This window comes from Colobus angolensis, unplaced genomic scaffold, assembly GCF_000951035.1.
Source record: "Colobus angolensis palliatus isolate OR3802 unplaced genomic scaffold, Cang.pa_1.0 Scaffold27, whole genome shotgun sequence".
NCBI classification, from domain to species: Eukaryota; Metazoa; Chordata; class Mammalia; order Primates; family Cercopithecidae; genus Colobus; species Colobus angolensis.
In genome coordinates this window covers 618554-630509 of record NW_012115932.1, presented here as the reverse complement: position 1 = coordinate 630509, position 11956 = coordinate 618554, and the positions used below count along the sequence as shown (strand labels likewise).

Genomic DNA, 11956 nt, shown 5'->3' with positions numbered 1-11956 from the left:
CGCCTCCTGGGTTCACACCATTCTCCTGCCTCAGCCTCCTGAGTAGCTGGGACTACAGGCACCCGCCACCACACCCGGCTAATTTTTTGTATTTTTAGTAGAGATGGGGTTTCACTGTGTTAGCCAGAATGGTCTTGATCTGCTGACCTCGTGACCCGCCTCAGCCTCCCAAAGTGCTGGGATTACAGGCTTGAGCCACTGCGCCTGGCCTTTCCTCCTCTTTCAATAAGTCTGCCCAAGTTTGCTTAGCTCATAGACTCATATTACAGCTCCAATAACATAATGTATATGAAAGTGCTTTGTGCACTTTCAGATGCTTACATTGTACTCACAATAATAATCATCGATAATAATGATTATTATAATCTCTTTTCCAAAAACTGTACCCATCCAGGTGGTGGAGGACTGGGGTTTCATTTCTTTTCTTTCTTTCTTTTTTTTTGTTTTTTGAGATGGACTCTCGCTCTCTCACCCAGGCTGGAGGGCAATGGCACCATCTCAGCTCACTGCAACCTCCGCCTCCCATCTTCAAGTGATTCCCCTGCCTCAGCCTCTTCAGTAGCTGGAATTGCAGGCACATACCATCATGCCTGGCTAATGTTTTTTTCTTTTTCTTTTTTTGTATATTTGTAGAGACAGGGTTTCACCATGTTGGCCAGGCTGGTTTTGAACTTTTGACCTCAGGTGATCTGCCCACCTCGGCCTCCCAAAGTGCTGGGATTATAGGCGTGAACCACTCTTCCCATTGTATTCAGTCTCCAGCACTCATTTTGCCACGTTTTCCAAAGTCCGTAGAGCCCAGAGGATAAGAGCTTGGGCTACGAAGGTAGATGATCCTGGCTCCGAGATTTGCTCTGTCCCTTCCTACTATGCAACTTGAGCAAGTTGCCTGACTTCTCTAGGCCACAAGTTTCCCACTGTGAGATGAGGACAATAATGGTAACTACTGCCGAGCATCTTCTGAGAATCAACTAAGAACATGAGAAGTACTTCACATTGCACTTGGCATGCAGTAAGTGCTCAGTATATGGTAACCATTTATTATTATTGTTGTTGTTATCAATAATTCTGAGGCTTTTAGGTCAAATGCAAATCTTCCCACCTCCCTCAATCAAGATTTATTTATTTTTGTTTTCGAGATAGGGTCTCGTTCTGCAGCTTGGGCTGGAGTGCAGTGGTGCGATCATGGCTCGTTGCAGCCTTGATCTCTTGGGCTCAAGCGATCCTCCTGCCACAGCCTCCTGAGTAGCTGGGACTAAAGGCATGCACCACCACGCCCAGCTAATTTTTTTTTTATTTTGTAGAAATGGTGTCTCCCTATGTTGCCCAGGCTGGTCTTGAACTCCTGCGTTCAAGCGATCTGGCCGCCTCGGCCTCCCAAAGTGCTGGATTACAAGCATGAGCTACCGCACTTGGCCTTAGTGAAGATTTATTGATCAGCTAGTGTGGGCAAAGCACAGTGCTAGACATTGCCCTCCAGAAGAGAGTCCAGTGATGAAGGATTAGGAATGAGGTCTTATCTGTGCTCTACTGAGACCCTCAGCTATTGTCACAGGAGAACAGAAGCCTAAGGAGGTGACTCTAGGCTCTCACAGGGTTGACGAGATTTTGTTGCTAGGGTATCTCAAGAGCAGTGGAAGGTTGAGGATAAGGTTCAGAACCAAGGTGCCTCTTGAACAATGGTGTTCTAGAATCTCTGGTTTCCTTCTATCTACCTAATCTGTGTAAAATGTGACAGTATCTCACCATTTCTTCCTCTTTCTGAAACACATTGGGTGTGAACACAACTTGCTCTCTGTTCTCTTTCATAATTACCAACATGGACCCCACCCAATTCTTCCTTTTGACCTAAGGAATGCCTGGATGTATGTAATGCTCTGTTGATTTATTCATTTAAGTGTATATATTCATTTAAGTGTATAAAAACATGTAGAGTCCTTCAGAATTTAAAGCAAGTATGCAAATTCAATAACTGTGTGCTTCCACTTTCAACAGGAGTTTTGAAATTCTAGATCTGTGTTAGTGCTGCTGAGAAAGGTCAGAAAATATGAATTCTGAGTAGAGGTCAGCAAAATACGTAGTCCCTTCCTTTGTTATTTATGTAAAATCTTGTGCAAATGAACATTTCTCTCTAGATTTCAGCTTCCCTCTTGACAAATTAAAAAAAAAAGAAATTGGAGGAGACAATTTCAAATCCTTCCCAACTCTTAAACATTCAGATTGTGATTTTTGGATTCTTTTGCTGTCTTGGATATATTAAGACTATATCGCCCATGATCCACAGGGGGCAGCGTAAGCCCGAGGCTACCCATGAAAGAAAAGAAACTGTTCTCTGAAGGCTTGCACTTGTCACTTCTAAAATTCCAGGATTGCGTTAAAATTGTATCTTTGAGTTGACTTATTTCAGAACTAATTTTGTTTTAAACATAGGACAGATGAGTCCCAGCATCTATGAATTCAATGATGAGTCAACATATGTGATATCTGTTTTAAAATGCACCCACTGAGAAGACAGAGTGCTCTTCTTTTCAGTTGATTTCTGGCTTGAAGCTCACTCGTTAGAGAATTTGTGTTTTCAAGTAGGATTATAATTTGCTTTTTTTCTTTTCTGTCAGACTCGTTAAAAACATTTTTTTTTTTTTTAGTCATTCAGAGTTGGGTTCAAATCTCCTTTAATTGTTTGTGTTACCTTGGGCAATCAATATAACTTCTTTCAGCCTTAGTTTACCATCTGTAAAATGGGTTTATGAGCATTAAATGTGATAATTTGGCTGGGAGTGGTAGCTCACGCTTGTAATCTCAGCACTTTGGGAAAACAAGGTGGGAGGATCACTTGAGCCCAGGAGTTTGAGATCAGCCTGGGCAACATAGCAAACCTCCATCTCTACCAAAAAAACCAAAACCAAAACCAATAACAACAACAACAAAAAACCACTAGCTAGGTGTGGTGGCATACACCTGTAGTCCCAGCTATTTGGGAAGCAGAGGTGAGGTGGGACCATACCCTGAGCCTGGGAGGTTGAGGCTGCAGTGAGCCCTGATTGAGCACTGCACTCAAGCCTAGGCAACAGAGCAAGACCCTATCTCAAGTTTTTTAAAAAACTATGATTTATATGAAGTGCTTATAACTGTGCATAACACATAGTAAGCACTCAATAAATGTATTCAAAGAGAAAGTCTCTGCTAATTTTAAAGCAAGTTTCTATGAATAGGTTGGGAACGGGGATATTAAAAGCGGATTCTTAAAATATCTTCTTGTCTAAAAGTGTAATGCCACTTCAGAACTGCACATAGCACAGTTCTAATTGAGTGACAGAGCAGGTTCTGGTGTACCACGGTAAGCATAGCCATGTTGAAAAGGAAGTATATCATCACCCTAAGTTCTGAAGGCTCTTACAATTAAATTTAATTCCTTGAAACCATGGGGGTTGTTTTTGCACCAGTAGACCAGTAGGGATCTGCAAACTTTTTCTGTAAAGGGCCAGAAAGGGCCGGGCGCGGTAGCTCACACCTGTAATCCCAGCACTTTGGGGGGCCAAGGTGGGTGGATCACAGCTCCTCAAGGTCAGGAGTTCAAGACCAGCCTGGCCAACGTGATGAAATCCTATTTCTACTAAAAATACAAAAATTAGCCGGGCCTGTAATCCCAGCTACTCAGGAGACTGAGGCAGGATAATCGCTTGAACCTGGGAGGTAGAGGGTGCAGCGAGCCAAGATCGTGCCACTGCACTCCAGTCTGGGAGACAGAGTGAGACTCTATCTCAAAACAAAACAAAACAAAACAAAAAACAAAACAAAACAAAACAACACAACACAACACTCTCACCCATGAACAGATAAAGAGATTACCACTGTTACAGGTTGGACTATATCCTTTCACTTTTCAGATTTTTTTTTGGAGCGGGGAGGGGACAAGATCTCGCTCTGTTGCCCAAGCTGTAGTGCAGGGGTCCAATCATAGCTCACTGCAGCCTAGAATGCCTGGCTAATCTGTTAAAAAATTTTTTTGTAGAGAGAGCATCTTGATATGTTTCCCAGGCTTGCCTCAAAGTTGTGGCCTCAAATGATCCTTCCACCTTGGCCTCCCAAAGTGCTAGAATTACAGGTGTGATCCTTGCCCAGTCTTTTTAATTCTCCTCATAACAATAGATTATTGTTTTTCACAAAAACTTTCAATTTTTTCTTTTCAAAATCATTCTATGTTCTTTTAAACTCACTTTAAATTTCATTAAACAGTTTCATTCAAGAAATCTTTACCACAAAGCTGCTATATACCATTCATATATTCGATAGAATACTGTGAAATGACTGATATTTAAACCATTTTCTTTTCTTTTTTTTTTTTTTGAGACAGAGTCTCACTCAGTTGCCCAGACTGGAGTGCAGTGGCACGATCTTGGCTCACTGCCAGCTTTGCCTCCCAGGCTCAAGTCATTCTCCTGCCTCAACTTCCGGAGTAGCTGGGATTACAGGCACCCGCCACCACACCCAACTAATTTTTGCATTTTTAGTAGAGACAGGGTTTCACCATGTTGGCCAGGCGGGTCGTGAACTGACCTCAGGTGATCCATCTGCCTCGGCCTCCCAAAGTGCTGGGATTACAAGTTTGAGCCACTACACCCGGCCCTTAAACTATTTTCTTTAAAGCTTGTTTTCAAATACTTTTAGGCTCACGAGAACTTGCAAAAATAGTACAGTGAGGTTCTCCTATATTCCTCCAGTGTCCCCCAGTGATCACATCTTACATAACGATAGCACATTGTCCAAGCCAGGAAACTGATGCTGGCACAGTACAATTAACTAGTGTATTAACCCTAGCAGGCCTTTGTTGGGTTTTATATGTACTTACTGTTAAAAATTCTTTGGACATATAAAAACAAGCAGTATATATCTATTGGGCAGCTTGCTTTCCATGTCAGTACTTTTAGATCTGGAGGGTGTCCCTTTTAAATAGCATCATTCTAACCCTTTTTGGACTGTGGGTTACTGGATTTCTAACACCCGTCTTCAAAGTTTCACATAGAAGGTTGCTTTGACACTGTTTCGGGGAAATGACACACACCCCAAGAATTTGCTCTTGCCTCAAGCATCGTGGAGTTTCCAGTGATTAACACATGATACAAAGAAAATTTCCCATTAAAAAATCACATTTGAGAAAATTTAGAAATTAGACAAAATTAAAATGGTACTAGGAAGAATAATTTTAATTCTCTTGATATTTCTACTTGAAAGCAGATATATTCAGTCTTTATGTTTCTTTTTAGTTTTCTTTGGGGAATGAGTATACAAATATTTAAAAATACACAATTGTATTTCTGTATGTATTTTAAGTATTTGCATACTCATTCCCTGTACTAAGTGTAGTTTTATATCCTTTTAAAAGAGTATTGTGTAATGATAATTTTTCTCAGTAAAATTCTTTGTAAAAAGATATCCAGAATTAGAAAGGTTAAAAAGGACATAGGAGATCGGTTGGTGAAATATTAATATTTTCAGATGAATAAACTATGGCTCAGAGAAGGAAAGTATCTTAGCCAAGGTCACACAGCCAGAAAAGTTGAGATAAATACTTAGTGATGGCAGAGAGTCCCAGGATGCCACAGTGAAGAAGGTTGAGGTGCAAGCACTTGGCAGTACTCCAAGATCTAAAGTTAAGTGTTACAGGAATTTCATTTTACCAGAGTGCCCATGCCTACCAAGAACTCGAGAGACCAAAATACAAGCTAGAAAGCCAATATACTAACAGTTAGAATTCTAGCTGCCAAGAGACCTAACCTGTAATCCTCCTGAAAACACATTCTCATCCTGTAGAAAAATCTAATATTAACCAGAAGGTTTGGTGAATCCATGTACCTAGGAAAAGTGGAGTTAATGCTAAGATTGTTTTGTTATTGTTTACATTTTAATTAATTTAAGATACATCATACACACACATGGAAAAAGTACAAAGCATACAAAAAATGTTAACATGAAAAGTCAATCTTCCTTTCATCTCTTGTGCCTGTCCCAGAGCCACTGTTCTTTTGGAAGGTCTTAGGGACCACTGTCTCTGTATTAGTTTCTTGTTGCTGCTGTAACAAATGACCTCACACTTACTGGCTTAACACACAAATTTATTATCTCACAGTTGTGAGGGTAGAAGCTCTAAAATCAAGGTGTTGGCAGGGCTATATTCATACTGGATTTGTTAGGGGATAATTTGTTTCTTTGCTTTTTCTAGCTCCTAGAGGTATTCCTTGGCTTGTGACCCCTTCCTTCATCTTGAAAGTCAGCAGCGTAGCATCTTCAAATATCTCTGTGAGCTCTTCTTCCTTTATCACACATCCTCTGACTTCTCTAATGTTCTTGCCGCCTCCTCATAAGGACCCTTGTAATTACATTAGACCCACCAGATAATCCAGGATAATCTTCTCATTGCACGATCCTTAACTTAATGACATTGCAAAATCTCTTTTGCCATGTAAGAGAACATATTCACAGTTTCTGAAGATTAGGACATGGACATATTTGGGTGTCGTTATTTTGCTGACCATAGTCTCTAAACTACCTTTGAGAGACGAATGATTCCTTCTTCTCTAGACCAGACTAATAATGTGTTCTGATGAAAAATAATGTATTCTTATTATTAAGATGCTTATTTATATTCGTTTACCAATTTGTCCTGTACACTATGAAATATATCCTTCTGGAAAATGTTTAAAAGATAAAGTATAAATAAATGTAAATAGAAGATGTCCTTTTCCCCACAGCCAGTGGATTGCCTACTACACTCATGGCAAGTACCAAGCCCTCTTTAGAGAACACTGTCCTAAACTATCCTTTTGGTACATTCAGTACAAATCACTGTCCTGAACATTCTTTTCTTCTGTCAATAGGACATGCTATTTACATGGTACAAGGCACTTGAGCTCCAGCATAATGAGATTGTTAACAGTATAGGTATTTATGTCAGTCAGACAGTTCAAATACCAGCTCTACAGCTACCACCTGTCCAACCTCCATCACATTGCTCAACCCCATGGGCCTCAGTTTATTCACTGGCAATATGGCATAATGTCTGCCTCATAGGGTTGCTTGTGAGGATTAAATATTCAGTGTGAGGCCAGGTGCAGTGGTTCACGCCTGTTATCCCAGCACTTTGGAGGCCGAGATGTGTGGATCATTTGAGGCCAGGAGTTTGAGACTGGTCTGGCCACCATAGCAAGACCCCATCTCTACTAAAAATACAAGAAATTGGTGGTGCACACCTGTAATCCCAGCTACTTGGGAGGCTGAGGCATGAGAATCGCTTGAACCTGGGAGGCAGAGGTTGCAGCGAGCCAAGATCGCGCCACTGCACTCCAGCCTGGGTGACTGAGCGAGACTCTGTCTCCACAATAAATAAATAAATAAATAAATAAATAAATAAATAAATAAAGTTCAATGGAATTTTAATAATAATATGACATTGGATTTATACTCTTTGGAGTTTAATACTAGGATCTTTCATTGGATTTAGTCTTCTTACCTGCGCTCTGCACCCACTTCCTGACTTTTTTTTAGGTTAGTTACCCCCGTTTAAGGTTGCTTTCAATCTTTGTGTGTTGATTCCTTTGAATGTATTTCCTGGGGCTGCTGTAACACGAAGTACCACAAACTTAAAACAACAGAACTTTTTATTCTCTCTCTCGGTTCTGGAGGGCAGAAGTCTGAAATCAAGCAGTTATGGCATGGCCATGCTCTCCTTGGAGGCTCTAAAGGAGAACCCTTCCTTGCCTCTTCCTAGCTTCTAGTACTCCGGGGATTCCCTGGCTTATGACAGCATCACTGCAGTCTCTCCCGTCTTCACATGACCTTCTCTGTGTGTATCTCTCTGTGACCCCTTCTCTTGAGGACACCAATCATTGGATGTAGGCCTACCCTAAATGTAGAATGATTTCCTCTCAAGAGCTTAACTAATTACATCTGCAAAGATACTATTTCTAAACAATGTCACAGTCTGAGTTTCTGGGTGGATGTGATTTGGTGGGGGAGAGGGAGTAGTAATACTATGCTACTCATTATACTTCCCTCTTGCAGAATTGCTTTACTACCAAGTTCTGGGAGGCTCCTGCCTTTGTCTCAGTGCACATGTGTCAGAGCTCAAGGACTTGAGAATCTGAGGGCTGGGGGAACACAGACAACCTGGAAATCAGTAGTTTTGCCGTTTCTAACCTCCATCCCCTCGCCACTGGCATGGCTACTTTTCACGAGGAAGAAAAATCACCATCAACTTGTTCTCAGTGTTACCATTCTGTGTATGACACTGTAGCCCTTGGAGTGCTTCCCATTTGGGCTTTTAGCATCTTCAGAAGAAGAAGAAGGAAAAAAGTGCTGTTTGGTATCATGCAGCAGCATTTGTGTTGGCAAAATGTCTCTCCCATTGGACGATTCCAATTTAAAATACAGATTAGCTCTGACAAAACTGACCCAGGCTGGCTTTTCCCTTTGATGGTTTCAATTTCAGGCTTATTCATCACAAATGATTGTGATACAACAGGATTTTGACAGAACAGGGGTAGGAGTTTTGAATTCTTACCTGCAATTTTCAGCTCTAGGGGATAATTGTAGAGAGAAAAACAACAACAACAACTTAGTTCTAGGATATGAAAACATGCTGAATTTCTGCTTTGTTCCTAGGCATTTAACAAGTCACTTTCCTGATGCACAAATCAGCTCTCTGATACCAAATTATGAGCCTTACAAAATCTCCCACATTTATCCTTTTGCCTTAAGTACAAAGGAAACTCTGGGGAAACAATGATCAATTTCATTAATTATTAGCTTAGGTATTTATTATATCCAGGACCTCTCCCTGTGTGTTTTATTTAAGTTCTGTTTCTATTTTAAGATTTTATTGTAAATATGACTTTACATCCCTCCTGGATGTTTTCCTCCTTGCCCCGGCTTCTGATACTGCTCTTGCTTTCTGATCTCTCTGACCCTTTCTTCTCTTTTTTTTTCTCCTCCATCTCCTCTGCCTACTTTTTAATGCTGATGTTTTCCAGGATCCCTACTCTTCTCTTTGAACATGCAGCCCATGGATTTCTTTCTTTCTTTCTTTCTTTTTTAAGATGGAGTCTCTCTCTGTTGCCAGGCTGGAGTGCAGTGGGGTAGTCTTGGCTCACTGCAATCTCCCCCTCCTGGATTCAAGTGATTCTCCTGCTTCAGCCTCCCTATTATCTGGAACTACAGGTGCACGCCACCACACCCAGCTACTTTTTGTATTTTTAGTAGAGACGGGGTTTCACCACATTGGCCAGGGTGATCTCGATCTCTTGACCTCTTGATCCCCCCGCCTCAGCCTCCCAAAGTGCTGGGATTACAGGCATGAGCCACTGTGCCCAGGCCGGATTTCTTATATACTCTGAGGAGGTCAACTGCTCCCTGGATATTGATGACTCCCAAATCAGTATTTCCAGCTGCACCCTTTTCCTGAGTTTGATTTAGATTCAAATGCATCAGGGGCTTGTTAGGTGACTTCTGCTTGCATGTGCCCCACAGTCACTCAGTGACTGTAAATGTGAACTCATCACCTTTCTCCCCTAGACTTACCCTTCTCTACTCCTTCCCTTGTTCCCAGTCTTAGTGGACAGCTCAGGCCATGGCCAGGTGTCTCAAGTAGGAACTGGTGAGGTATCAAAGACTTTTCTCTCTTTCTCACTCACACATTCAACATCCATATCCTGTTGTTCTCCCTTCTAAGCATTTCTGAAATCTCTCTCTCTCTCTTCAGTTTTACTAGCTCAGAATTTCAGACCTGGAATTAGATGATAACAGTCGTCTTGACTGTTCCCTTATCCTCCTAACTGGGCGATATCATGCTTAAACATTTCTGTGGTTTTCCATTGCCTACAGAATCCAATGGAGACTTACCATCAGGAAACAAAGGCCCTCCCTGACTGGCTCTTGCTCACCTGTCTCACATCCTGCAGCTACCACCCCTCATTTCACCTCTTCGTGGCCACTTACCATCTGACGTGGGCACCACGCTCTTTCTTGTTTCCACAGCTTTGCTGATGCTATTCTGTCCACCTGAAACACTGTTGCCACCATTCTTTGCCTGGCTAATTCTTACATGACCTTAACTCAGAAGTGTTATTCAACAAACATTTATTGAGCACCAAATATATGCCAGGTGGTATCAGAGTCCCAGTGGTGAACAAGCAGACAGGGACTCTGTCCTCATGAAACTTTATTCTAATAAAACTTTCAATGAACTACAATGTTGAGCTGAATGCCTCTCCCTCTACCTGCCCTTCCAGCAGCCTGTGTGTGCTCCATCACTACCTTTGGCCTGTTAGGCTGAAATCATCTTTCAGTCTCTCTTCTCTAATGGACTGCCTTGCCGCAGTCTCACAGTATTCTTAGTGCCTGGAACAGTGCTTAGCATTTGGTAGATTCTCAGTATGGTTCCCTTGTAACTCAACTATAGATTATGAATACATGACTCCACCTCTCAGCATGAACTCCCATTCTCAAGGAAGTTTTTCTTGACCCTCCAGAACAAGTGTGGCAACCTCATGATATGTCCCTATAACAACTCATACTGTTTTTTTTCCCAGAATTTTGCACTTATAACTAATTATGTTTTCAACTATTTACATTACATTTTTACATTTGGTTTTCTGCACTAAGTTGTAAATTCTATGAGGTCCAAGGTATAGCTATCACACTGCATGGCCTATAATAGGTGCTCAGTAAATATTTGTTAACCAGAAAACTGACACATTTTCTTGCTGGATAAAAATCCTGAATGAATTGCTGAGGCCTACAGAAAAATTAGAGCCAATCACCTGCTGGCCCAATGCCTGACTCTACCCATCTATAAAATGGAGATGTTCCTGGGGGATAATGTTGTATAGCAGATAAACTTTACATTAAAACCATATCAAAACAAATATGCATAAATAGATTATACAAAAAACACGGGATTAAATAATTAAACACATCAGCTGCAGTTCCAGATGGGCTCTTAGTAACCTATTTCAGGATGTGATGTTTTATTCCCCCACCAGACATATAACCATTTTCTTCTCTTTTCCTTCCCAGCATCCGATACTGCAGTTCCTGAGCAAAACAAAACAACAAAAACAGGACAGGTAAAAAATCTATGAAGTATTTGAAGTATATCACTTAAATCGTAAAAATCCACAGCAGTGGCCAGGCACAGTGGCTCATGCCTATAATCCCAGCACTTTGGGAGGCCAAGGTGGGCGGATCACTCTCTGCCAGAAATTCGAGATCACCCTGGCCAGCATGGCAAAACCCCATCTCTATCAAAAATGCAAAAATTAGCCGGGCTTGGTGGCACATGCCTGTAGTCCCAGCTACCCAGAAGGCTGAGGCATGAGAATTGCTTGAACCCAGGAGGCGGAGGTTGCAGTGAGCCAAGATGGCGCCATTGCACTCCAGCCTGGTGACAGAGGGAGACTCCGTCTCTTAAAACAAAACAAAAAACAAACAAACAAACAAAAAATCCACAGAGTTTTGCAGAGGTGAACTAGGAAAAGCAGGGTATTGATAACTAGAAAAATTCATTGCAACAATTATGAAACAGCCCAAGAATTTATAGACTTGTACTCTTGGCAGAAATAACCTTGATTGTTACTGCTGTATGTGCCAATGCTTTGAAAAGAAAAAAAAAAAATACAAAAAACATGCAAAATCATTGTGTGTTCCTTCTGTGTGACCCAGAATTCATGACATACTGCAGAATCAACACCTGCCATCAATATTTCTCTTATTTTCTGAGGGTACTATTTTTATTATTACAAAAGTGATTCAAGCCATTTTAAGTGAAAGCTTTCAGGCAGTACAGAAGTCTGTAAAGGATAAATAAAGTTTCCCCATCCCCTCTTTCTTCTTCCCCATCTTTCTGTCAGACACTGTCTGTCGTCCTGTCCTGGTTGCTTTGCCCACTGTCTCTGGGATTCTG

The 11956-nt window shown here is 41.4% G+C and overlaps 1 protein-coding gene across 2 annotated transcripts in view; it reads left to right on the top strand.

Annotated features, from left to right (window-relative positions):
- The window catches only part of TIMD4 (T-cell immunoglobulin and mucin domain containing 4), a 52831-nt gene that overhangs the window by 33999 nt on the left and 6876 nt on the right, over positions 1–11956 (top strand). For both annotated transcript variants that reach the window (XM_011947663.1, XM_011947662.1), the window contains one exon: positions 11071–11120. In XM_011947663.1, the coding sequence (XP_011803053.1) occupies positions 11071–11120 (50 nt within the window). The remainder of the gene's footprint in view (positions 1–11070; positions 11121–11956) is intronic.